At 37.1% G+C, this 27,394-nt stretch overlaps 1 protein-coding gene across 4 annotated transcripts in view; it reads left to right on the top strand.

The window, feature by feature from the left end:
* The window catches only part of SMC5 (structural maintenance of chromosomes 5), a 95,007-nt gene that overhangs the window by 36,544 nt on the left and 31,069 nt on the right, over positions 1-27,394 (top strand). For all 4 annotated transcript variants that reach the window (XM_058695726.1, XM_058695725.1, XM_058695727.1 and 1 more), the window contains 7 exons: positions 13,078-13,333; positions 15,438-15,592; positions 19,225-19,338; positions 21,827-21,921; positions 22,546-22,678; positions 25,076-25,249; positions 25,344-25,513. In XM_058695726.1, coding sequence (XP_058551709.1) covers positions 13,078-13,333; positions 15,438-15,592; positions 19,225-19,338; positions 21,827-21,921; positions 22,546-22,678; positions 25,076-25,249; positions 25,344-25,513 — 1,097 coding nt within the window. The remainder of the gene's footprint in view (positions 1-13,077; positions 13,334-15,437; positions 15,593-19,224; positions 19,339-21,826; positions 21,922-22,545; positions 22,679-25,075; positions 25,250-25,343; positions 25,514-27,394) is intronic.

Below are 27,394 nucleotides of genomic sequence, written 5' to 3'. Positions count from 1 at the left end.
ATTTTCTTATTTATATTTCTGTGGTGTCCATTATTTCTTTTCCTTCACTTGAGATTTTGTTTGAGTCCTCCCTTTTTTTTTTCTTGATGCGTCCAGCTAAAGGTTTATCGATTTTGTTTAATCTTTTCAAAGAACCAGGTCTTGGTTTCTTTTATCTTTTTTTATCTTTCTATATTTCATTTGTTTCTACTTTCATCTCTATTATTTTCTTCCTTTTACTAGCTTTGCGTTTGTTTTGTTCTTTTTCTAGCTTCTTGCAGTGTAAGGTTAGGTTGTTTGAGATTTCCTTGTGGAGATAGGCCCTGAATCACTATGAAATTCCCTCTTAGAACTGCTTTTACTGCGTCCCAAAGATTTTGGCCCATTGTGTTTTCATTTTCTTTTGGCTCTGTGTATTTTTTTATTTCCTCGATTTCTTGGTTGACCCGTTCATTGTTAAGTAACATTTTGTTTAGCTTCCATGTGCTTATGTTCTTTCCAGATTTTTCTTGTAATTGATTTCTAACTTTATACCATTGTAATCAGAAAAGGTGCTTGATATGATATGATTTCAGTCTTCTTAATTATTGAGACTTTGTGGCCCAATGTGATCTATTCTGGCGAATGTTCTGTGTGCACTTGAAAAGAATGTGTATTCTGTTTTTGGATGGAATGTATTGTATGTATCTGTTAGATCCATCTAATCTAAGTGTTGATCAAAGCTACTGTTTCTTTGTTGATTTTTTTTTTTTTTTTTTTGGTCTGGATGATCTTATCCATTGATGAGATGTTAAAGTCCTCCACTATTAATTTCTCACTTTGTCTGTTAATATTTACTTTATTTATTTAGTTGCTCCTTTGTTGGTTACATAGTTATTTACAGTTGTTATATCTTCTTGCTGGACTGATCTCTTTATCAGTGTGTAGTGCTGTAGTTCTTTGTCTCTTGCTTTAGTATTTGTTTTAATGTCTGTTTTGTCTGATACACACACTGCGACCCTTGCTTTTTTGTTGTTCTGCTTTATTTGCATGGAATATCGTTTTCCATCCCTTCACTTTGGTCTGTAGGTGTCTTGATGTCTGAGGTGAGTCTCTTAAAAGCAGCATATACATGGGTATTTTTTTTTTTTTAATCCATTTAGTCATCCTTTGTCTTTTGACTGGAGTGCTTAATCCATTTACATTTGAAGTAATTATTGACAGGTATGTACTTATTGTTGTTTTGTTTATATTGTTTTCTGGTTCTTTTTGTAGTTCTGTTCATTTCTTCTCTTGCTCTTATATTATGGTTGAAATTTTTCTTTAGTGTTATGCTTGTATTCCTTTCTGTGTTTTTTTGTGTATCTATTTTATTTTTTATTTAAAAAAATTTTTTTTAACGTTTTATTTATTTTTGAGACAGAGAGAGACAGAGCACGAACAGGGGAGGGTCAGAGAGAGGGAGACACAGAATCTGAAACAGGCTCCAGGCTCTGAGCTGTCAGCACAGAGCCCGATGTGGGGCTCGAACTCACGGACCGCAAGATCATGACCTGAGCCAAAGTCGGCCGCTTAACCGGCTGAGCCACCCAGGCGCCCCTTTTGTTTATCTATTTTAGGTTTTTGATTTGTGGATACCACTGAGTTCATATATAGCATCATATGTGTGTAGCAGTCTATTTTAAGTTAGTGGTTCCTTAAATTCAGACACATTCTAAAATCACTACATTTTTGCTCCCCCTTTCACATTTTATGTATATGATACTGTACTTTACATCTTTTTATTTGGGTATCCCTTGACTAATTTTTGTAAGTGTAATTGATTTTACTACTTTTGTATTTTAACTTCCATACTGACTTTATAAGTGATTAATCTACCTTTTAGTAGATGTTTGCTTTTACCTTTGGCTCTGTCAGCACAGAGCCCATGTGGGTCTCAAACCCACAGAACACAAGATGATGACCTGAGCCAAAGTCAGACACCCAACCGACTGAGCCACCCAGCCGCCCCACTCTCTCTTCTCTTTCTGGGATCCCTATAATGTGAATGTTATTATGCTTAATGATGTTGCTGAGTTCCCTTAACCTAGCCTCATTTATATATTATTTTTTCTTTTTGATATTCAGCTTGATTGCTTTCCATTACCCTACCAGATCATTGATACATCCTCTAATCTGTTGATTCCTTTAGTATATTTTTTATTTCAGTTATTAAATTCTTCTACTCTGTCATATTTTCTTTGTTGAAGTTCTCATTGAGATCATCTGTTTTCTGAAGTCCCAATTTTTGTTACCTTTGTTTTGAGGGTTTTTTTTTTTTTTAAGTTATTTATTTTGAGAGAGAGAGAGAAAGAAAGACATGAGCAGGGGAGGGGCAGAGAGAGAGGGAGAGAGAGAATCCTAAGTAGACTCCATGCTGTCGGTGCAGAGCCCAGTGCCTGGCTCGATCTCATGAACCATGAGACCTGAGCCAAAAAAACCTAGAGTCTGACATTTAACCAGCTGAGTCACCCAGGTGCCCCTAAATTCTCTATTAGGCATGTTGTTTATCTCCTTTGCATTTAGCTTTGTGAATTTTGTCTTGTTCTTTCATTTGGGACATATCACTATCTCATTTTGTCTTTTGTTTCTATGTATTAAGTAGGTCAGCTGCATCTCCTAGTCTTGAAAGTCATGGCCTTGTGTAGAAGGTGGTCCTGTGGTACCCTATAGCGTAATCGCCCACTGGTCTCCAGAATTTGGTGTTCCAGGAGTGCCCTCTGTGTGGGCTGTGTATGCCCTGCTCTTGTGACTGAGCCTCTCTCACCTCTGGCCTTGCTGGCTGCAGTGACTCCAAATATTTGGTGTGGGTGCACTAGGTGGGGTTTGGTCCCTGCCCTGAGGCCTGAGGTTGCCTCAGGCTTGCTGGTGGGCAGGACTTGCCGGCAGCCTAGGTGTCTGCAGTTAGCCTCGATTCCATACTTGCAGGAGCGTCAAAGGCCATAACTGGCTCCCTGCACAGCCAGCTAAGAGTCTGGGCTTCTGGAACTGCGGATGTGCAGGTGTGTGGGGTTATGTCCCCCCAGGGCAGGAGTCACTTTGGAGTGGCACCACTAACTGCTGGGACTGTCCGCAGCATATGGTGGGTTAGGAGCAGTGGTTTGGGTGGGCTGGCCCCAGGAGACTGCTTGGGTGGAGCATGTGATGCTAGCAAGGTAGATGGAGTGTTAGTGCCGGCAGACAAGCTACCTAAACGGAGGGAATGGAAGGGCAGCGTCATCTGCAGCATCGCCAGCACTTTTGTTCCTGCAGAGATCTCCTGAAGATTCCCTGCCCCTTCGGTACACATTCTAAGATTGGTCAGTAAATTCACTTGTCTTACACCCCAGGTTCTTCTCAAACTGCTGCTTCTGTACTGTCCTGAGCAGAGTTTTTTTTTGTTATGCTGGCTCTTTAAGGGCACAGGCTGAATTTCCTCTTGCCCTCTGGCTCTTTCAGAGTTAAATTCTGCTGATTTTTTTTTTTTTTTTTTTTTTTTTACACACACGCAAATTGGAGAGGGGCAGAAAGAGAGGGAGACAGAATCAGACGCAGGCTCTAGGCTCTGAGCTGTCAGCGCAGAGTCCAACGTGGGGCTCAAACCCACGAACTGTTTGATCATGAGCCAAAGTCGGACGCTTAACCGACTGAGCCACCCAGGCGCCCCAAATTCTGCTGATTTTTAAAGCCACATGTTACGGTCTTCCCAGTGCCAGGATTGGCTGGTGTGGAGTCTGATCCTCTCACTTCTCTGTGCTTGTAGGGTCCTTGCCATTTGTGGTTACTCCCTCCAGGGCTTTACTTCCCAGAAGTGTCTCTGCCCTTACTCTCTTTTTTTTTTTTTTTTTCCTTTAATGTTTGTTGATTTTTGAGAGAGAGAGAGAACTTGCAAATGCACACGAGTGGGGGAGGGGCAGAGAGCCAGGGAGACAGAGGATCTGAAGCGGGCTCCATGCTGACAGCAGAGAGCCCAACGAGAGGGCTCAAACTCCATGAACTGTGAGATCATGACCTGAGCCAAAGTTGGACGCTTAGCCAACTAAGCCACCCAGGTGTCCCCTTCCCATCATTTTCTCTGTGGCCTCCTCTTTTCAGTTGACTGTGGAAGATGTGTTTTGCTAGTCTTTCAGATTGCTTTCAGGGTTAGTTTCATAGATGTTACTGTTACCTTGATGTGTCTTTGGGACAAAATGAGCTCAAGATCCTCCTACCTAGCCATCTTCTGTATCCATTTTGCCTCTTCTGCCTTTAATTGGGAGTGTTAATCCATTTGATGTAATTACTGGCAAGGCAGCATTTTTGCTAATTTGTTTCCAGTGTATCTTAGGACTTTTTTGTTCCTCTAGTTCTCCATTACTACTTTATGTTAATAAGCATTTTCTGTTGTACCATTTAAATTCCCTTCTTTACCATGTATTTTTTGAGCTATTTTCTTTGTGGCTGCCTTTAGGATAACAGTATCTTAATTTATAGTAATCTAATTTATATTAATACCAACTTAATTTCAGTAGTATGCAAAACTTTGCCCCTATATATAGCTCCATTCCATTCTCCCTCCTTTGTGCTGTTACTGTCCTACAAATTGTACTTTAATTAGTATAAGCCTGTTAGCACAGTTTATAATTATTTCTTGATGCAGTTTTGTTTTTGTAATGATGTTTGATTCTCTGACACCAGCCGTGTCCTACATTCAATTCAGTTTGGATACTAACTACCTGGAATTAGAGCAGACTCTATAAGCTAAGGGCTTGGTCCCATAGGACAGCATTTGCTTCATATATTAGTCTCAAGGACCCAGGACCCAGGGCAAGATAAAAGATAAATCAGTCCTGGTACTGATAAAAAAGATACAGTTGGTCTTACTCCCTAGTTCCTGGTTTGGAGTTCTTAACATCCTTGAAATTGCCTGAGTGACAGGAGTATCTTTTGTTATTGATACCTGCACTTCTGCTGGACTTGACTACAAGTGCAGGGATTCCCACGGTCCCCCTTTAGGTTCTACATTCATTACAGTGACTCACAGAGCCCAGGAAAATGTTACACCTAACAATTCCCATTTTTTTGTTCTTTGGTTTTTTTTTTTAATTTTTTAATTTTTAAAAAAAATTTTAATTAAAAATTTTTTTTTAATTTTAAAAAATTTTTTAATTAAAAAATTTTTTAAATGTTTATTTACTTATGAGAGAGGAAGAGAGACGGAGCGAGTGAGCCAGGGAGGGGCCGAGAGGGAGACAGAATCCGAAGCAGGTTCCAGGCTCCGAGCTGTCAGTACAGAGCCTGACGTGGGCTCAAACTCTTGAACCGTGAGATCGTGACCTGAGCTGAAGTCGGACACTTAACCGTTTGAGCCACCCTGGTGCCCCAAGAATTTTAAATTTTTAATTAATCTCTGCACCCAGTGTGGGACTTGAACTCAAAACCCTGAGATCAGGAGTCTCATGCTCTATCAGTTGAACCAACCAAGGTGCCCTAACAACTGCTGGTTGATTATAAAGGATACAACTCAGTAACAGCCAGATGGAAGAGATGCGTAGGACAAGATATGGGGGTGGGGTGTTCAGAGCTTTCGTTCACCTCTACTAGGTGCTTTGTCTTCCCGGCATATTGACCTCTTCACCAACCCGGAAGCTCCAGAACTTTGTCGTTTTTATTGACATTTTATTATGAGTTTTTATTGACGTTTTATTATGTAGGCATAATTGAATAAATTATTGGCCATTGGTAAATGAACTCCATCTCCAGTTCTTTTCTCCTCCAGGAGGTCAGGGCATGGGGCTGAAAGTTCCAGCCCTCTGATCTTGTGGTTGATTCTTCGGACAACCAGTCCCCATTCTGAAGCGATCTCAGGGCCCTTCCAAGAATCATCTTATTGGCATAAAATCAAGCATGTTCAGACGTGCTCAGTATCAATAACAAAAGATACTCCTGTCACTCAGGCAATTTCAAGGATGGTAAGAACTCCAAACCAGGAACTAGGGAGTAAGACCAACTGTATCTTTTTTATCAGTACCAGGACTGATTTATCTTTTAAATCAGAAAAGAGAAAAAAAGTTACAAACAACAGATACATTGTAACTATTTTGTATATTAATTATGTGGTTACCTTTACTGGTGCTCTTTGTTTCTTTGTATAGATTCAAGTTACTGTCTAGTGTCCTTTCAACTTGGCATGAAAGACTGACTTTAGGATTTCTTGTAGGGCAGGTGTGCTAGTGATGAATTATCCTGGTTCCCATTTATCTAGCAATGTCTTAAATTATTCTTTGTTTCTGAAGGATAGTTTTACTGGATACAGAATTCTTGTTTTTTTTTCCTCCCAGCGCTTTGAATATGACATCCTGTTGCCCTCTAGCCTCCTTGGTTTCTGATGAGGAAGGAGTCAGCTGTTAATCTTCTTGGGGATCCCTTGTACTTGATGAGTTACTTTTATCTTGCTTTCAACGTTTTGTCTTTTAGCAGTTAACAATGATGTTTTTCACTTTATCCTACTGGGAAGTTATTTAGCTTTTTGGATATGCAGATTAATGTTTTAGATCAAAGTTGGGAAGTTTGGGGTTTTTAATTTCCTCAGGTAGTCATTCTGCCTGTTTTTGTTCTCTCCTGAGATTCCTATTCTGCGTATTTCGATCTACATGATGGTACACTTTGATACACATTTTATTCATTTGTTTTCTTTTCATCAAACTGGATAATCTCAAGTGACTGATGTTCAGTTTCCCTTTGTTTTGCTTATTCAGATCTGCTTTTAGCTCCACTAGTGATTTTTTAATTTCAGTTATTGTACTTTTCAACTCCACAGTTTCTAGTTGGCTCTTTTTTATACTTGATTCCTCTATTAATCCTCTATTCATTGAGACATTATTTGCTTGTCTTTAGTAATCTAGACATGGTTTTCTTTAGTTCATTGAAAACATTTTTAAAATAGTTGTTGTAAAGTCTTTACTTTGTAAGTCTATTTCTGGACTTCCTCGGGGATATTTTCTATTGACTGCTAATTTTCTGGTGTATGACCTATATTTTGTTTTTGTTGAAACTGGCAGTTTAAATAGCATGATGTGGCAACTGAAATCATTTGTCCTTCCCTCCCCAGGCTTTTGTTGCTGTTTGTTGATGATGTTTTTGTTGCTGTTGCTTTAGTTACTTTCCTAACTGATGCTTTGAAATTTGTAGTTTTTGTTGTGCATGACAACGGAAGTCTGTGCTGAGTTAGTATACTGGGCAGATATTTCCTTAAATGATTGCAACCACTCTGTCTCCCAGTCTTTGTTGATTGAGTGTCTCTTCATGCATGTTGGGTCACACCTTCAACACATAGCAGGGCAGTGTTTTTACTTTCCACCAAGATTCAGTAAATGCTCCCTGGGTTGTTGCAAACTTTGGTTAATATCCAGTGCTAGTTTACAGCTCTGTTTTGGGTTTCACTTCCTACTTGCACATAGCCTCAAGGTGAGACATTCTTTGTGTGCACAGAGCCTCTGTGAGAGCTTAGGATCCTCCAGTCTTTCTGGAGAATGTGTACCATCCTAGGCATGCGCACTGTCCTACTCATATAGCCTTCTAGATTCTCAGGAGCTTCCAGAGTCTGCTATGGGTGTCCTCTCCAGCTTTTTAAGTTTTTTTGGTTAGCTTTGCCACAACTGTTATTCGTCAGGAAACAACTGTGGTGTTAAAACACTGGCCACTGATTGTCTTTGACAAATGCCTTCAGGGGAAAGACTTCCAGCTGTGGTGGAGTCACATCAAAAAAAGACAACCTTTGCAAGTAAGGTTTTTGAGTAAGTGCTGAGGGATCAGATAATGGCACTTATCTGAGAATGAGAGCTTGAAAACTTTCTAACCTTGTTCTGACCTCTACAGTGGCCATTAAGTAGCTGATTTGATTTCACTGTGATTGTGGGCAGTTGATTTTCAGGGCTGCCAGCGAACTGGAAGGGAATAGGACATGTTTAAAATCCCACACATCTTGGGGCGCCTGGGTGGCTCAGTCGGGTAAGCGTCCGACTTCAGCTCAGGTCATGATCTCAGGGTTTGTGAGTTGGAGCCCCACACGGGGCTCTGCGCTGACAACTCGAGGCCTGGGGCCTGCTTCGGATTCTGTGTCTCCCTCTCTCTTTCTCGCTTTCTCAAAATAAACATTAAAAAAAAATTTTTTTTAATCCCATACATCTTGCTGTTTTTACCAAGATTCAGGCATTTTTCTTGAATAAACAGTCTCCAGGTTATTATAAGCCTTTGATTAAATTCCAGAATTTCAAAAAATTAATTTTGACAACTTTTGTCAGTGCTTTCATTGCTTTTTTGGAGGAGAGGATTTTCAGTTTGATTTTGCCATTCCTGATGATTTCGAAATCTTTTCTGTATCTATAAAAAAATGTTGCTGGGATTTTCATAGGAATTGCATTAAACGTGTATATCAGTTTGGGGAGAATTGAAACCTTTACTTTATTGGGTCTTCCAGTCTTTCAACATGGTATGTCTCCATCTATTTAGATCTTTTATTTCTTCAGTGACCACTGTGTAGTTTTCAGCATGCAAGTTCTCTGTGTTTTGTGAGATTACACCTAAGTATTTTTTTCTCTCCCTTTCTGTTTTTAAAAAATAGAGTCCCTGGGATTTTCTGCATAGGCAATCGTGTCATCTACACATGGAGACAGTTTTTTGTTTTTTGTTTTTTGTTTTTCTGATTTGTATGCCTTTTAATTCCTTTCTTGCCTTACTGCACTGGCTAGAACTTCCCACACTGTGTTGAACGAGAACGGCAAGAGTGGACATCCTTACCTCATTCGTGATCTTAAGAGGAAAGCAGTTTGTTTTTTATCATTAAGTGTATTGTTACTGTAGGGTTTTTTTATAGATTTTTTAAATCAAGTTTGGTAATTTTCACTCTATTCCTATGTTTTTGGGAGTGTTTATCATTGAGTGTTGGATTTTGTTAAGTGCTTTTTTTTTTTTTTTGGCATTTGTTGATATGATAGTGTTCATGTTCACCTTTAGCATTGCATTACCTTGACCTTGATTTTTTTTTTTTTTTTTTTTTTATCATCAAATCAACCTTACATCCATGAAAATCCTTCTTGGTTGTGGTATATAATTTTATAATTGTTGAATTCTGTTGACTAACAGTTAAAGGATTTTTGTGTCTGTGAGGGATATTGCTCTGTAGTTTTCTTTTTGTACCATCTGTTTTTGGTGTCAGAATACTAACTAGCTTTATAAGATAAATTTGGAAGTGTTTCATCTCTTCTGTTTTTTTTTTTTATAGAAGAGACCGAAGAATTGGTGTTAATTCTTTAAACATTCTGAATAATTCTCAAATGACACTATCTGGGTCTTTAAGATTTTGGTGGAGGGAGGGGGGTTAAAATTATGAATTAAATTTAATTAGGAGCTATTCAAATAATCTATTTCATATTTAATGAGTTGTAGTGTTTTTTGAGGGATTGATCTGTTGTGTCTAAGTTGTCAAATTTGTGCAGAGTTTTTTACTATCCTTTTGATGCCTGTAGTGATACAGTCATACTCCTATTTCATTTCTGATATTGGTAATTTGTGTCTTCTTTTTGGGGAGGAAAGGCAATCTTGCTAGAAGTTTACTAATTTTATTGGTTTTTGCAAAGAACCAGCTCTTTGCTTCATAGATTTTGTTCTCTTTTTTTTTTTTTTTTTTTTTTTTTAATTTTTTTTTCAACGTTTTTAATTTATTTTTGGGACAGAGAGAGACTGAGCATGAACGGGGGAGGGGCAGAGAGAGAGGGAGACACAGAATCGGAAACAGGCTCCAGGCTCTGAGCCATCAGCCCAGAGCCTGACGCGGGGCTCGAACTCACGGACCGCGAGATCGTGACCTGGCTGAAGTCGGACGCTTAACCGACTGCGCCACCCAGGCGCCCCGATTTTGTTCTCTTTTTAATTATATTGACGTCTGTTCATATCCTAATTATTTCCTCTTTTCTGCTTGATGTGGGTTTATTTTGCTGTTTTTCCGGGTTCTTGAGGTGAAATCTCAAGATTACTGATTTGAGACTTTTGTGTATGGACTTAATGCTGTAAACTTGCCTCTCGTCACTGCTTTAGATGTGTCCACAAATTTTGATACTTTGTATTATTATTTTTGTTTAGTTTGATGTACTTTTTCACTTTTCTTGAGACCACAATTTATTCACCTATTGATGGACATTAAGATTGTTTCTGGTTTGGGGCTATTACCAGTAAAGCTGCCATGAGTATTCTTGTGCAAGTTTTTGTATAAAATATATGCTTTAATTTTCTTTGGTAGTTTCCTAAGAGTAGAATATCATAGGTATATATTTTACTTTTGAAGGAATTAACAACATGTTTTCCAAAATGATTGTAATTTATTGTAGTTGTCATTGATAAAAGTTGACTTTTGATGGCTTGGAATTTTTAAAACATGGTCCTTCACCATAAGTAATTAGAGAGACACTGCTTGAAATGGCCTCCTTTAGATGTAGGTAGCTACAAGGACTGTCCTTGTACAAGATAAAATGGAGTGAGTATAGATGGAGATACAGTGATGGGTTTTAAAGCAGGAATTTTAACTATGCTGTTAATGAAGTGTGAGACAAGGTCATCAGCTGAGTGAGCAGAGGGCCTGCAGCAATAAAGGATTGAGGAAGGTGGAAGACAAGATGTGAAGTCACTTAAGAATGAGCACACATTGATCAGAGAAATGTGATAGGTGTGTCTGGTAGTTTTGAGTTTGTATTTAAGTTTTGTGGCCATCAATTCAAAGTGAGACGCCTTTTTGGAGAGTTTCTTCAATTAGTTCAGCCTTTTGGACAGAGATAGACAGAAGGTATGTAGTTAGGTTTGATAGAGACTATGCTTTTTTTTCCTGGCTCATGTGACATAGGAATGGTGGAGGAACAAGAGGTCTTTGCAGTGGGTCCTGTACTGGGTTGTGGAACCTCAGGAGGTTAAAAAAAGAAATGAAGGGGATGATGGATTGTGAAAAGATAGTAGGGTCACTGCATTACAGGACTCTGTGGGGTCAAAGAATAGTGTGAATAATACCACAGTAAATAAAATGCAGGTAAAGGGGACTGGAAGAACAGGATTGTAGAAATGGTTTTCAGGTGGATGATTTTGGGTGATTTACATGATTTGAAGTATAACCATAGGAGAAGGTAGCTGCAGAGGGGTTTAGGAAAAGATGGTTGAAGTTGAAGTCCAGGAACACAAGGACCAAAGATTGATTTTCTATATATGTGATGGGCATAATGATAGGAAAGCAGTGAGTGGGGAGCTACAATCATCAACGAATGGAGTGATGAAGGTTTTTTGAGGGAGGTAGTTAACACAGCAACAGAGATAAGGGTGGTAAAGCCTGATACCATGGTCTTCAAGGGAATTCCATTGGGGCTCAGTTAATGGAAGAAATAGTACAATGGGGATTCATGAGGATTAACACCCTCTCCCCACCTCTGAGTCCTGAAGCAGTCTGAAGGATTATAGCAGGAGAAGGTCTAGAGAGGGCTCTAGAAGTGTCTTTCAGGAATAGCCAAGTGTCAGTTGGAACAATAGAGAACATTCATGGAAATTGAAGATGATGAGTATGGGATTAGCATGGAAGTTTCTTGGATGAGAGTGACACATGAATTAGAGTTCAGAAAACTTAGCTGGAAGGGCAGGGATATTGGGCTGCTTCCCAGTTTTTCGTCAAAGACCTCTTGGTACAGATTTCTTTAGTAGTCCAGTGATTTTTGGTAGCTTGGTGGGTCTGTTTTGCTGGGAGTGCAAAGGTTTTGTTAAATTTCTTGTCCCTTTTTCATGGAGGTGGACTGCCTCATGTATTTGGTGATTCTTAATTCTGTACCTGTTAATTCTCATTGCCTTGGACTTCATGGATTTCCAGCCCAACGGTGTGGCTTCTTGTCTCCTTCCTTCTTTTTATCCTATTGAACATTGTGAACTTTAAGGCACAGATATGTCTCTTAATTTTTTCATATATTTCCATCTTCTCCATGTTTGGTATGGAGAGGTGATTTTGGCATATTTCAGTTTGTTATCGTGACAAAGTTAAATTTTTAGAAAGGAAAAAGTTGATACCAACCCAGATGTCCAACAATAGGGAATAGGACAAAATATCCATAGATATTATATCCAATGAACATTACACAGAAACCAAAATTTTGTTTTACCAAGGACATGGGAGAAATGAGAAACTGTTCTCAATACATATTTAGTGGTGTCATTTAATAAAACATATGTTCTATAGAAAGATGTAAATAAGTAGGTATTAAAATGGAAGTGTTTAAGGACATTGAGATTATAGATGATTTTTATTAAGTTTCTGTTTTCTATATTTTCTATAATGAATATGTTCCTACTTTTATAATGGGGAGGAGGTAAGGGAGTAAATATGACTTGGAAGGAAAGCAAGCTAACAAATTATGTGATATGTTAACCTTAATTACTATAATATGAAATTCTGTTTCTGTAAAACAATAGGTTGTATACATGTACATGTGTGTGTGTCTTAAAAATCTTAGCTCTAGGTAGGCTTTATATGGTTTTGATAAAAATCTAGCAGATATGATTTGTTTTTGTTTTTTAATAATTTACCCTGAATATAAGTCAGCAAATCTAAACATGTAGATTGACAATTAAAATCTCAAAATATTAATTTCAAGTAATAGTAGTAAATAATTTTGTTGAAAGACAATAGTTAATTTCAGTTTAAAATTAAGGGTTACATAATCATAATCATCATTTGTATTCCTGCTTAATTGAAAGTCTGTCATATACCATATAAATGCTGTTTTAATTTCAGTCTTCTGGTGTGTAGTATGCATTGACTTTCTGTCTGTATTTAGAAATCTGCTCATTGGCTTTATAAATATTTTGTTCATTGAGCACATATTTAATGAGTGCTGACTGTAAGCTAAGCTTTGCTCTAGGTACGTAGGATATATTAGTGAACAAATAAAGATATCCCAGGTGGTCTGGTAGGAATAACAGCCCACAACACAATACCTTTTAGTGAAGAAAACACCTGTGTACTTAGATAGTTTGCATTTTAAAGACTGTATTACTATAAAAGTCTTGTAAAGCAGTACTAACCTACTTTTGTTTTATTAGATTGAGGAACTGCAGCAGGCTTTAACAGTAAAACAGAATGAAGAACACGATCGCCAGAGGAGGATAAGTAACACTCGGAAGATGATCGAAGATTTGCAAAATGAACTGAAGACCGCAGAAAACTGTGAGAATCTTCAGCCCCAAATTGATGCCATCACAAATGATTTGAGACGAATTCAAGATGAAAAGGCATTATGTGAAGGCGAGGTGATCGATAAGCGAGGAGAGAAGGAAACCCTAGAGAAGGAGAAAAAGAGTAAGTTTTATTAAACTTAGTGTGAAGAGATGTTTATAAAATGGAGATCTGTTTCTGTTGATGGACTTTCTTCTTCCCCTGGAACCAGGTCTTTACCTGCTCAAATCCCTTTGTTGAGGAATCTCCCCTTGGGTTTTCCAAATTGATGCCTTAATTACCTAGATGTATTATATACTGTGCTTTGCCACTGGCTAACCACTGTCTTGTGTCAGATAATGGTGGTTGATTTAATTCTCCAAAAATGCTTTCCTTTATTTTCTTCACAAAGTCCTCCACCATTGTTTATCAGATCAGATTTAAGCTCTTCATTCTAGTCTTCATAACCTTCCATTAACTTTGCCCCTTCAAACCTGTCCCAAATCATCTTTGCTTTTCTTTCCATGAAATAGATTTATAACATGAGTCACATAAAACAGGTCTTAAATTCTATCTGCTCAGTGTATACAACTAAGATCAATAAAAAAGAACAAAAACCCCTAACTTGGTCTGTTTATCAAAGTACGAGATGTGTGTGGTTAAAAAAAAAAAAAAAAAAAAAGAAAAACTAGAACAAAAGTGTGGCCCAACCTCTTTCAAACCTCCAGACCTGCTCTCAGGACAAAGCATGTTTAACTACCTCGGCAGTGTTTTCTAATAGACCTTCATTTATATTTTTATCATGTTCTTGTTTTGCCCTGGCTAGATGAATCAACTTTAGACATTATCTTTTGATGTTTTGTACTTTGGATTTAGATTCCTGGTCATAACATCTCCTGTCCCTATTGTAATTCCTCAAGTGGCATTATTGTATTAATACTAATTACTAATCTTTAACATTGATTATCGGTTAACTATAGTATCTTTAAATCTTTTGTCATTTAACAGTTGTCAGTATTGCTTGAGTGTATACTTTGTCAGCTAAAAATATCAATACTTTCATCCTGTTTACTTTTCACCCTTCTGACACTCTTAAGTTCTCTCATTTGGTCTCTTGAAATTTCTTTCAAAGCTGAAAACATTTTATTGAGCACCATATCAAGTTTTATGGGCTCTGTTTATGGGTTAATTCTAAAAGCTAGAAATATCAAGTATTACTTGTTACTACAACAGTGAAACTTATTCACAGAAGAGCCAGGTAGTACATTTTGATCTGATTTCCTTTTATTGATATTTTTTATTTTGAGAGGGAGTGCAAGCAGGGGAGGATCAGAGAGAGAGGGAGACAGAGGATCTGAAGCAGGCTATGTATGCAGAGTTATGCGCTAACAGCAGAGAGACCAATGTGGGGCTTGAATTCGTGATCCACAAGACCATGACCTGAGCTAAAGTCTTATGTTTAACTGACTGAGGCACCCAGGCACCCTGATAGCTTTTTTAAAGGTTTTAGTTTTCCTTCAAAAACAAAAACAAAAACAGAAAAACATTTGCTGTAGCGTTTCCTTAAAAAACAATTGAGGTGCCTGGCTAGCTTAGTCAGAGCATGTGACTCTTGATCTCAGGGTTGTGAGTTCAAGCTCCATGTTGGGTGTGCTGCCTACTTAAAAAACAAAAACAATTAGGCATTCTTGTGAGTTCTGGAGCCCCCCATCCCCCTCCTTCCACCTAAATGGATTGTTTTCAAAGCCTCCCGAGTGTCTGCCATCTGGGATTTGTCACAGATCCTTGTCTGTATTGGATAAAACTATTCCATGTCTTTTTCTTGCATTGTTCCATTATACATCTTTGGGTAACCTTGTAAGAAGAGGTATTTGGAATTTAATTACAGATATCTGGGATTTAATGACAACATCTTCATTTCATGGTCCCCTTTTAACCTGGTTTTGTTGTATATATGACTCTAGGTTGAAAATAATTTTCTCTCCGAAGTTTGAAGGCCTATTGCAATCACCTCATGTTAGGAAATATAGCGATTTCTTAATCTTCTTTATGTGGCCTGTTTGTTTTTGATAGCTTAAAGATCATTTTTTTATCCCAAGTGTTTGGAAATTTGATAATAATTTCTCCAGGGTTTTGCTTTCTCACTGTGTTGGGTACTTGCTGAGTGGTGCTAACTTTGAGATCTAAGATACCCTTTTGTATTATTTAATGCAGGTTTTCAAAGATATACTTTGTTTTCCTTTTTTAGGCGTGGGTGATAATATTGTACGATTTGACAATCTTATGAATCAAAAGGAAGATAAGCTGAGACAGAGATACCGTGACACATATGATGCTGTTTTATGGCTAAGAAATAACCGGGACAAATTTAAGCAAAGGGTCTGTGAACCTATAATGCTCACGGTAAGAAATTTTGTTTGTCTTGGTAGCATCTGTTAGTTTTATTATTGCAATCGTTATAGATTTTTGTTGTTTTAAGAATTCTTAGTTTTATTAACAACATGCTTTTCCATTATCAGACTTGTGGCAGTTGGTAGGCTGCTAAATCCATATCTGAGTTTTCTAAAGGGCCCTTGACCAACAATAGGAAAAGTAGGAAACTTAGCTTATTGACCAGGAATCACGTATAAAATTAGTTTGGTTGTTGTTGTTCTTAGGTTAGATAGCAGGCAATAGATTAAATGCTGCCAAAGGGCTGGAAACTATTGTAAATAACTGTGTTGATATGGGGGAACTGATAGAAGAGAGAGAGAATTACCTACAAATATTAGCATTCTGAGAATTCTGAAAATGAAACCAGCATAAACCTTTGATAGCTCTTTTTGATGATCATGGGTCATTAAGAAGAAGGTAAGCTATATTTAGCAAATCATTTAATGAAGTGTGGCTTCATTGGAATTTAGATGGAATGGCTAGGACAATTTCCATCTATAATATTTAAAATAATAATTTTGGCCGTGGAAAGGAAAAAGAAAGTAAACACCACAGCCTTTGGTAGTGATATATTAGGTATAATATGAATGTAAAACTTACACCAAAATGACTTAAGGATTGTTTTTGCTGGGTAATTTTTTTTTTTTTTTTTTTTTTTTTTTTTTTTACTTTAGAAAAGAATGCACTATAGATCCTTGCAGGATTCATGAAAACTTCTATTTTCTGTAATTCGTGTTTGTGTTATCCTTTATTTAAAATCATTTCATGTAGTTTTCTTTTTTATATCTTAGATTATGTTAGCAAAATTAATATGCATAATACTGTATTCTCTTCTTGCTCAGGTATGTATTATTAGAGTATTTTTGCCAGATCAAGAAGGGAATATCTATTTTGGATGCAGACATTATTGTTTTGATTAATCTGGTAAGGACTGAAAGAAAATATAAGAAAATATTTTGATCCTTAATAAATTATAATGCAAATAATTGTCAACAGATTTTTGTTAAAATGTCAACCTCAAAATTATAATTCACAACGTTAGTAAATTTGCCATCCTTCTATCATTTCATCTCCTATCAGTAGCCTGTCACCAAGAGGGATTACTAGCAGGCATATATTTACATTACAAATTACATTCGAATCTTTGAGATGACAAGATCTACCCTTCTTTTTTTTATGCTTTCTGAAATAACCCTTCACCTTTCCTACCACCTTCTTCCAACTGTGTTGCTCCCCTAGCCCCATCTCGATACACACACTTACCTAACCCTCCAATATCTAGTTGAAATGTCATCAAGGTAGGCAAGTTAACAATATATCAACTTAAAATTTTAGTCATATAAGTTGTCAACTAGCAGTCCATTTCCAGGAGTTATTTCTGACCATTCCAATCTACGATGGGAGAAGTGTGCAAAGATTTGTTTGTTGTTCTGTTCCTCACAGCAGTGTTTATAATACTGTAATGGTGGTGGGACAGAGAATGAAATTCCCAAAGCTGTTGTTTGGTCATGCAAATTACTGTACATCAATTGAATGGAATACTATGCAGCCATTAAAAATGTCATTCTAGGTCTCTTGATATAAAAGGACATTTATGACTTATTAATGAATTATAAAGCAGGTTATAAGATAGGATGTATAGAAAGATTTTATTTTTTTAATGTTTACTTGTTTTTGAGAGAGAGAGAAAGACAGAGCTTGAACTGGGGAGGGGCAGAGAGAGAGAGGGAGGAGACATAGAATCTGAAGCACGCTCCAGCTTCTGAGCTGTCAGTATAGAGCCCAATGAGGGGCTCAAGCCCACCAGCCCCGAGATCATGACCTGAGCTGAAGTCAGATACTTAACTGACTGAGCCACGCAGGCACCCTGAAAAAGAGTGCATTTTAAAGAGCTGAAACACAAGTCTGCCATCAGCCACCACATCACCTTGGAGTGCTGTGCCTCCTCTCTCTACCTCTCTGTGTCTTTACTACGTCGCAAAGACGTGGCCTTGAAGAACTTAGCCAGGTATCTTCTTTACCAAAGAAGCTAGTGACAACGTGATGAAATCTTCCTTCAGGATGTCACGAGGCTAGAATGAGTGCAATGCAGTTTGCATTCTACCTGGGGAGAAACGTGTGACTTAGTCACTCCTGGAAGTGCCCCAACTGGGCAGGGTTAGAAATAACCCCCCACCTTTGTGACTTAATTTTGATACTCACTGTCTCAATGAACAAGTGAAATTCTTCAAAGAAATGAATGACCACGTAACCAACTCACACAAGACGGAGGCCCAAAGATGTGACATCTGTTACAGGAGAGAGTGATAAGGAGAGCTGAGTCTTAGGCTGGCTTATCCACAACTATTTTAAAAAGGTGACTTCCAGCAGTCATATTGGGGTTACTTTAACACTTTCTAAAAGTTATAGCTAACGCCCACTTAAATTTTCTTTCATTTATACCATTCCTTCTAATGAAGTAATTTGGTACCAAAAAATATTGTGAAACAGTAAACACTAACTTGGTATAGTGTCTATGTCCTGGTGATGGTATTAATTTTTTTGTTCGTCTATCAGTTTTCCCATTCTTATGCTAATTGATATTTTATAATTTAAAATACTAATATTTGCCAACATTTATATGATAAGCATTGCACTAAATTTTTTATTCTGTCTTAATCCTTTTATTCCTGAGATACAGACTATTTTGCTATACCCATTTTGGTAAAAAACTAAAATTTTCAGAAATTTAAGTTGTACCTGATTTGAAGCAACATCTGTCTGACCCCAGAGACTTAGCTCTTAACCAGTATGCTATATTTTATATATAGTACATATACTTTTTCTTTCATAAATCTTTATTTTTTCAAGAACACTGATTTCCATCTGCTGAAGGTAATCTATCCCAGCTCCCAAAATTCCGTAGATAGCACTTTTTATGCATCTCTGTTATAGAGCTTTATCTTGTGTTCTGCTTTTCAACATACTTACCATCTGCAAAAAATAATAGCGTAGTCTTTTTGAAACAATCTGTTTTCTTGACCAATCTTAGTATTTTCCATAGCATTGAGTGTCACATGCAGAAGTGCCTGATTTGTTAATATTTTAAAAATAAATCTTAAAGTTTCTGTTCTAGTGGTACAAGCCTAGGATTTCTCTTGCAAACACTGTTAAAATTCATTCAGAGCAAGTTTTTTTTTTTTCATTGTGTTTTTGAACTGATTGGTTATTGCCGTGTATAGTATGAATTCCTCTTGAAGATTAAGAAGAAAAATACTAAAAGTGTGGGGATAGAGGAGAAATGTTTATACTCTTAGATTACAATCTAAGCCTATTTCAGAGGTTTTTAATGAGTGGACTAGAAAGGAACTTCATTATTTCTTGAATAGTATCAAATTGATAAGCTTCAGGTACTCATTCGTGTGTTGGCTTTTGTTTTACTATGTATTGAATGTTTCTGGGTACTAATAGAGGTGTTGAAATGTTGTCTCAGTACAAAGTGTTTTTCATTTTTTTCCCTGAAGTATTTAATCTGATTAAATACATCTAAGTAAAATTAATGTTCTTGCAATCAGTTTGGATTTCATGAAAATCAACTTATATTTTCTTTTCATTTTGTTTAGATCAATATGAAAGATAATAAAAATGCCAAATATATTGAAAATCATATTTCATCAAATGACTTAAGAGCTTTTGTATTTGAAAGTCAAGAAGATATGGAGGTTTTCCTCAAAGAGGCAAGTAACCATCATAATACTTTGATTCATCTGGTGCTTACCCTCTAGTGCTTAAGTTTTTAAATTCAAACTACAACAAAAATAGTGACTAATACCAGCAGTAACTCTTGTGTAAAATCATTCAATTTTGTTAATTTCTTTTTTAATCTGTGTCATTACTGGGGAATGAATTTGTTTTGCAAGAGAAAAAACAGCCCATTTCAGCCCACCTGAAACGTGTTTTGAAGTTATTTGGAATTCGTAAAAATAATTCTGTCACACTCTTAAGAGAAAAGAATGTAATGAAGGGCCTTTGGCCTTAGAAATTGTTTTTGGAAATGTATTGGAATGAACTTGGTTTTTCTTTGGCGGGGAGCGTGGGAATCAATATGTTGTTGCTTTCAATAAAACCTCTTCAAAAAGGATGAGAATTCTGTATCTGGCTACAGAAACACCACTGAGAATCTAAGGCACTAAAAGGCAATGTGGATGGCTTAGTAGTTAGAAGCATAGACCTACATACAGGTAGGTTGCCAAGATTTGAATTCTGGCTTTGCTACTAAATTGGTCAAGTTTCCTGTATGTTTTATGCTATAATTTCCTCATCCGTACAATGCAGATCCATTATCTACAAGATGGTTGTGAGGATTAATTCTGTTAATAAATGGAAAAGTATTTAGAACAGTGCTTGCAAATATTTTTATTATATATGGGTATCTATAAGTAATTTTTTTAGTGTTTATTTTTGAAAGAGAGAGAGACAGAGTGCAAGCAGGGGAGGGGTAGAAAGACGGGGAGACAGAGAATCTGAAGCAGGCTCCAGGCTCCCAACTGTCAGCACAGAGCCTGACATGGGGCTCAAACTCGCAAGATGTGAAATGACCTGAGCCGAAGTCAGATGCTTAACTGCCTGAGCCACCCGGGTTATGGTTATCTATAAAACATATATTGTTAGCTGTTATTTGCTATGGTAAGATTTCTTTCCTTTTACATACACCTTCTGCTTTTAAAAGCCCTAAAGATTATGCTTAGATTTTGTTTTGGTTAAACTTTCGCTACAAGTGTGAGTAAGGACAGGATCCTGAATCAGCTGCAGTGGTCCTCTATTTTTGTGGTACACTAGCGATTGGAAAGAATCCCTTACTTTCTTTGGCTTTTATCAAAGTGCCCTCCTGGTTTGGGAGTTGGCAGGGAATGTGAATATATGGTAACTGGATGAGAAGTCGCATGTATCAAATTATAGAATGGACTCCCAGAAGTTAGACATTTGTGTAGTTTAGAATTCTTTAAGCTTAACCAGTGAGTTTTTGGTCCAGTGTGAGAAGTAGGGCATTTGGATTACAAGTGGAGGACACACTGCAGAGGGCATTCCGTCGGGTGTAATTAGATGCTTTCTGTTGGAAATGACCAGCTTAGCCTACACTGAATACCTTTTTTGAGTCAAAAACTCAATGCTTCGTCTGTGCTAAGGATTTGAATCTCATATCGATAATGTGACGTGGGTTCCTAAAACTTTGACCTGTATTTTTGTGTGTGTGCTGTGATAATTAACTTTCCATAACTTCTCCTCAACAGGACCAGAACTCCCTCATACATGTATGACTTTGTATTTTAAATTGTGAAATGTATTTAACCGCCTCCTGTACTCATATCTACTAGAGTACCATTTCCAATACTGTGTATAAGTATTATGTCTGCTATACATCTATCATAGACACCCTTTATCAGGTTAAGGAAGTTTCCTTCTATTTCTAGTTTGCTGAGAATTTTTTATCGTATTTTTCTGTATCTGCTGGGATGGTCATATGGCTTTTGTACTTTAGTCCATTGATATAATTAGATTGAGTTTTGAATGTTACATCTAGAATTTCTGGGATAAACTCTACTTGGTCAGGTGTACTATTCTTACATTAATGGATTCGGTGTACTAATATTTTGTAGAGGCTTTTTGCATATGTATTCATGAGGGATATTGTTTTTGTCAGGTGTTGGTGTCAGGATTATGCTGGAATCATAAAAAGGATTTGGGAAATGCCTGTTCCATTCTTCCTGTGTCTGAACGAGTTTTAGTATTACTGCTTATCTGTTAGAGCATATCTCTTTCACTATTTTCACTGATAAACTCTTTCTTTAAAAACATGGAAGTGTAATAATCATTTTCACACTAAAAAAATTCCTTGTAAGTACCATTAAAGGGGCACCTGAGTGGCTCGGTCAGTTAAGCCTCTGACTCTTGGTTTCTGCTCAGGTCATGATCTTGCGGTTCATGAGTTCAAGCACTGTATCAGGCTCTGCACTGACAGTGCGGAGCCTGCTTAGGATTCTCTCTCTCTGTCCTTCCCATGCTCACTCTCTTAAAATAAATAAACTTAAAAAAAAAAAAAAAAGTAAGTACCATTAAATATCCAGCTTCTGATCATCCCATGGATGCCAGGAGGAATGTAACTTAAAAAATCATTTTGATTGATAGTATATGGTAATTAAAATATTTTCTTTTCCTTATATTCAGATTCGTGACAATAAAAAATTAAGAGTAAATGCTGTTATTGCTCCCAAGAGTTCATATGCAGACAAAGCCCCTTCAAGATCTCTGAATGACCTCAAGTAAGTCTTAAAAATATTATTAGAACTAACCTGTTACTTTGAATATTGAATAACCATGTTCAGCTCTTATATATATCTTAATTATCTCTCACATAAATATGGATGTTATAGGCTGTATTATTCCTTTTTAGGATCTCTACTTAAGTCTAAAATAAGGAAATATCTAAGAACAGACAAACCATGGAATACTTACTATATGATGGTGATGTTTCAAATCAGTGCAATAATATTGGACTGTTTACTAAAAGATCCTAAAATAGTTGGTTAGGTATTGGGAAAATAAAACAAATCATCACTTCATAACGCAGAAATAATTCCAGAAGGACTAAATGGAAAATTTGCAATTATAGAACAGCTATAAGTAATTAACTCTGGATGTAAGTAGACATTCTAAATGTAAACACAATGGAAGAAACAAAAAAGATTAAAATAGTTTGTAATCATGAATATATTAATAAACTTTTCTGACAAGTCTTAATCACTTAAGTGATTTTAAAAGACACCAAGAAAAACTTTTTCTGTACTATCATTAAATTACATTTTGTTTATTTGCCACTTGTCGACTGTCAGATTTCTGTAAATGATTTTTAAGAAGAAAAATCTAAGAAGTGCTTTTCGTTTCAGACAGTATGGGTTTTTCTCTTACTTGCGAGAGTTATTTGATGCACCTGATCCCGTCATGAGCTTTCTTTGCTGCCATTATCATATTCATGAAGTTCCTGTAGGAACTGAAAGGACCAGAGAAAAAATTGAACGGGTAAGGAAGTACTGAATTAGTACCCAAACCTTGTTTTGTTCAAACTTCTTGGGGCACCTGGGTGGCTCAGTCGGTTAAGCGTCCGACTTGGGCTCAGGTCACGATCTTGCTGTTCGTGAGTTTGAGCCCCGTGTTGGGCTCTGTGCTGACAGCTCGGAGCCTGGAGCCTGCTTCCGATTCTCTGTCTCCCTCGCTCTCTGCCCCTCCCCCATGTGTGCATGCTCTCACGCGCTCTCTTTCTCTCTCAAAAATAAATATTAAAAAAAAATTAAAAAAAGAAAACTTCTTAGCATATTCAAGAAGTAGGTCATTCTGTTGTTTTTAACCACACAGAAATTCTTTGTATTTACATTTTTAATACAACACAAAACATTTTTAATAAAACAGAAAACTGTTGACTAATACTTTATGACAGATGTGATGTGGAGGCCCCTAGAGTAAATACTCTAGGTCTGTATTTATTGAAGAAAGCTGAGGCCTGTAAAGAGACACCTGTCACTCTTACCTCATTTTTTCCCTGCTTGACAAACCTATGTTGAGATATTATATTAATGGTTTTGTCATTTAAGTTCTTGTATTCTAGATTATTTTTCAGATAAATTACACTTTAGGATGATAGGCTGGGATAGAGAACTGTTTCAGTAAGCCCTTTCTTTCTTTAAGCTGCTGCTTAAGATTATTTCATATATGAGGGTCGCCTGGGTGGCTCAGTCAGTTAAGCATCTGACTCCTGATTTTGGCTCAGGTCATGAGCTCACAGTTTGTGAGTTCAAGTTCCACATTGCCCTCTGCTCTGTCAGTACACAGAACCTGCTTGGGCATCTCTGTCTACTCTCTCTGTGTCCCTCCCCAACTTGTTCTGTCTCTCTCTCACAAAACTAAATAAACTTAAAAAAAATAATTATCTTCTATATGAATGACCTCCATTTTAGGATCTCATTTTCCTGGCTAGCATAGCACACAAACTCATAGCTCCCATATTCTGCTAATGCTGCTGGGAGTTCTCTACTCCTCATATAAATCTCCAAGACTCCAAAATACATTCATTGCTTCTGTTACAGACAGAAACAGGAAAGAAATCTCTTCATCCAAAACAGGTTTTTTTCATAACACCAGGTTGCATATTTTTGCTTGTAAGTATCTAGGACCCAGTTAGAGACCTAACTACTATTTGTTACATTGGGTTTATTTAAAAATATGTTTTAAAATTTTAACACCTCATGTACCAGTATCCCTAGGACAATTTATTTGTAATATAGGGACTCTTTGTACTTTACTGACAGCAGATAAGAAATGAGGGCTCATTACCAATGCATTTTGCCAGGGGGCGGGGACACCCCACCAAGCTAATTATAGTAAGTTGCCCGTGTCTTTGGTTAAAAATTACATCCTGGGAAATATTTGGGGAAATGAATACTAGAACTCTGCATGTGGGTGCACCTCTTTTCTATCTTATGAAAACAGGATAAGACCATACATGGAATTTTTCTAATTTCCAGGACTCTCCCCTTTGGTTAAAGGATCTCCTGCCAGCCTTAACTCAGGATGTCCTTTTTGCTGGGAGTGCCCTTCCCTCACCATCTCTATCAATTTAAATTCATTAGAACTAGAGTAGGCTAACTTCTTCTAGGCTTTCCTTTCATTCCAGAGTATTCAGCAGTTTATAGATGCCACGTTATACCTTGTTGAACTAAGTGTGCTTAAGTATGTCTTATTTCTTTACTTAGACTATAAACTTCTGGTTAGAAGCAAGCCACAAGAGTATTGGTGGTGATCTGAAAAAACTGTACTACTATTCTTAACTAATATACAGAAATACAGTAACATTTTTGTGTTTACAACGTGCTTTAGTTTACGAAACTTTTTGTATAAGTTCTTGAGAGACAAGATCTCCAAAAAATGCAAAGAAAAAGTTTGAAGTAAAGTGTTTCCATTTAAGTATTCTTCCAAATATACAGGAATTGAATATGATCATGTGTCTCTGAACAGTAGAACTGAGGGAAGGTGAGAGTAAATGGTTTACTTGAGCTCCCCACAGTTTTGTCTCTCGGGCAGCTGGTTCCTTGTATCTCCTCCATAGACCCAGCAAAACTCCAAAAGGACACTTACATAGGAGAGATTATAAAGTCAGGTAGAAACGTAGCGACCTTTGCTACAGATGTTTTGGTTTTCTCCCTTCTCTCTTCTTCAGTGTTTTCCATAATAATAATCTGAAGTGTATCAGCCACCTTTTTAGAGATGTACCTGGATAAGTTTAAAAAAAAAAAAAAAAAGAAAAGAAAATATATTTTGATCTTCTAAAATGGACTTGGTCTGTGTTTTCAATGGTTTAATCCTTTTAAAAATATTTAATTACTATTACATGTGCACTAATACTTGTTTGACATTGTTTGATAGGTAATACAAGAAACCCGGTTAAAACAAATGTACACAGCAGAAGAAAAGTACGTAGTGAAAACTTCCTTTTATTCAAACAAAGTTATTTCTAGCAACACATCCCTGAAAGTAGCCCAGTTTCTCACAGTCACCGTGGACCTAGAGCAAAGAAGACACTTAGAAGAACAGCTAAAGGTTGGTTATTTTGAGTACTGTATTAGAAAATATAAACTGGATTTGTAATACTTTAAGTAGATCTGTTTTTAAAATAATTTTGAATATCTCGTAGGAAATTAATAGAAAACTGCAAGCCGTGGAAGCAGGGCTGATTGCCCTGTATGAGAGAAATAAGCATCTAGAACACAAAGACAATGAACTTAGACAGAAGAAGAAGGAGCTTCTTGAAAGGAAAACCAAGAAAAGACAACTGGAGCAAAAAATTAGTTCCAAACTAGGAAGGTACCGTTCAGCCCCTTTGGTAGAGGGGGCGGGCACAAAGCACTGCGAGGCTATTATGAGTTACATAGGCATACCTCGTTTTATTGCGCTTTGCAGATACTGCGTTGTTTTCTTTCGTTTTGTTTACAAATTGAAGGTCTGGCAACCCTGTGTCAAGCAAGTCTGTTGGCACCATTTTTCCAGTAGCTTTTGTTTATGTTGTGCCTCTGTGTCACATTTTGGCGATTCTCACATTATTTCAAACTATTTGATTATGTGTTGTGATCTGTGATCAGTGATTAGGACTCTGAAATCTCAGATAACTTAGCATTCTTAAGCAGCAAAGTATTCTTTAATTAAGGTACGTACATTGTTTTTAGATACAACGCCGTGGCCCACTAAATAGACTATAGCATAGTGTAAGCATGACTCTTACACGCATTGGGAAACCACAAAATTCTTTTGACCTGCTTTATTGCAGTGGTCTGGAACCAAATCTGCAATATTTCTGAGGTATGCCTGTACCCTGTAAGGCTGATGCAATTCCCAAAAACACGTTTTGTAATAATTTCCCTCAAACTTTAATCCTACTGCCCAAAATAAAATTGTAGGGCAAAGGTTGGTGAATTTTAAGTGCTGTTCTTCTGTCCTTTGATCAACTGTTTTGACCGCTGGACCTCTTCCCATGCTTAAAAGTTATTGAGGACCCTGAGGAAGTTTCACTTATATATCTAGTGATATTTATACCACATTAGTAATTAAAACAGAATGTTTAAAATATTTATGAAAACCACTGTTTTCCAAACAAAATACATTTAGCAAGAAGAGTGGCATTGTTTTACATTTTTATCAACCTCTTTTGATAAAGTTACTTGTTTATTTCATATCTGCTTTTACTTTCAGTCTATTGTGAGAGGTTGATTTGAAGTAGATTGATAGAATTTTCAGATAGTTACCTATATCGTCTTGTTTAATATTGCATCAAAACCTGCCAAGATTGTGGTTTGTTAAAGTTCATTTGCACTGTGGAGTCTGTTCTTATGTTAAAACTCATTGTATTGTAACTGGATCTTTTACCCAGTGATCTTGTTCCATCATGCATTGGTCATTTATAGGTCTCTCAAATATTGACATTTCATTGTGTAAAGAAAATAATTATGTTGATTTCCTATCCCATCAGAAGGATCTTTAAGAATTGGGAAGCTATCAAGCTTACAGTAGATTTTCCAAATTCTACTTTTCACTTGAAAGTTGAATTTTATCATTGGGGGCAAATTTTATCAGTTATTTTTCTTGAAGTGATAGGCTCACTTCATTCACTTTGGGTTGGGAGGAACAGTCTGCCAGATACCTGAGTCTAACCATAGTTTGTCTGTTATTCTTTCAAGAAAAACTGGTATTTCATGAAAAAAGTAGTCCAGCTCCCAACTCAGTCACACAAATGCTTTTCCTTGAGGCCGCCATCATACTTTGGTATACATTAGAAGTACTGTGTACTCTATACTTCATCACGCTATTATAAAGGTGTATGTAGTCAGTTACCATGGGGAGGTGGTTCAAGATGGCAGCATAGGGAGATACTGAATTCCCCCCCTGCCACAGACACAGCACATCAACTGCTACATATGAAACAGTTTGCTCTGAAAAAGATCAGAAAACTAGCTGAACTGCTCTTCTGTAACAAGGGATGTAAGGTCCACATCAAGGCGGGTAGGAACTACAGAGATAGGGTCTCACTCAAAACCCCGCCCCTAGTGTGGTGACCAATACTCGGGTAGTGTTGTGATCCATATCACAAATATGGAGCTCTTCCCTGAGGAGTTTATGCCTACAGCAGGCACCCCAACCCTTGGGACCTGCACCAGAGAGATGAGTCCCCAAAACATCTGGCTTTGGAAACCA

The sequence above is a fragment of the Neofelis nebulosa genome, chromosome 12 (genome assembly GCF_028018385.1).
Source record: "Neofelis nebulosa isolate mNeoNeb1 chromosome 12, mNeoNeb1.pri, whole genome shotgun sequence".
NCBI classification, from domain to species: domain Eukaryota; kingdom Metazoa; phylum Chordata; class Mammalia; order Carnivora; family Felidae; genus Neofelis; species Neofelis nebulosa.
The sequence above is the reverse complement of the archived record's forward strand: the minus strand, read 5'-3'. Positions and strand labels throughout refer to the sequence as shown.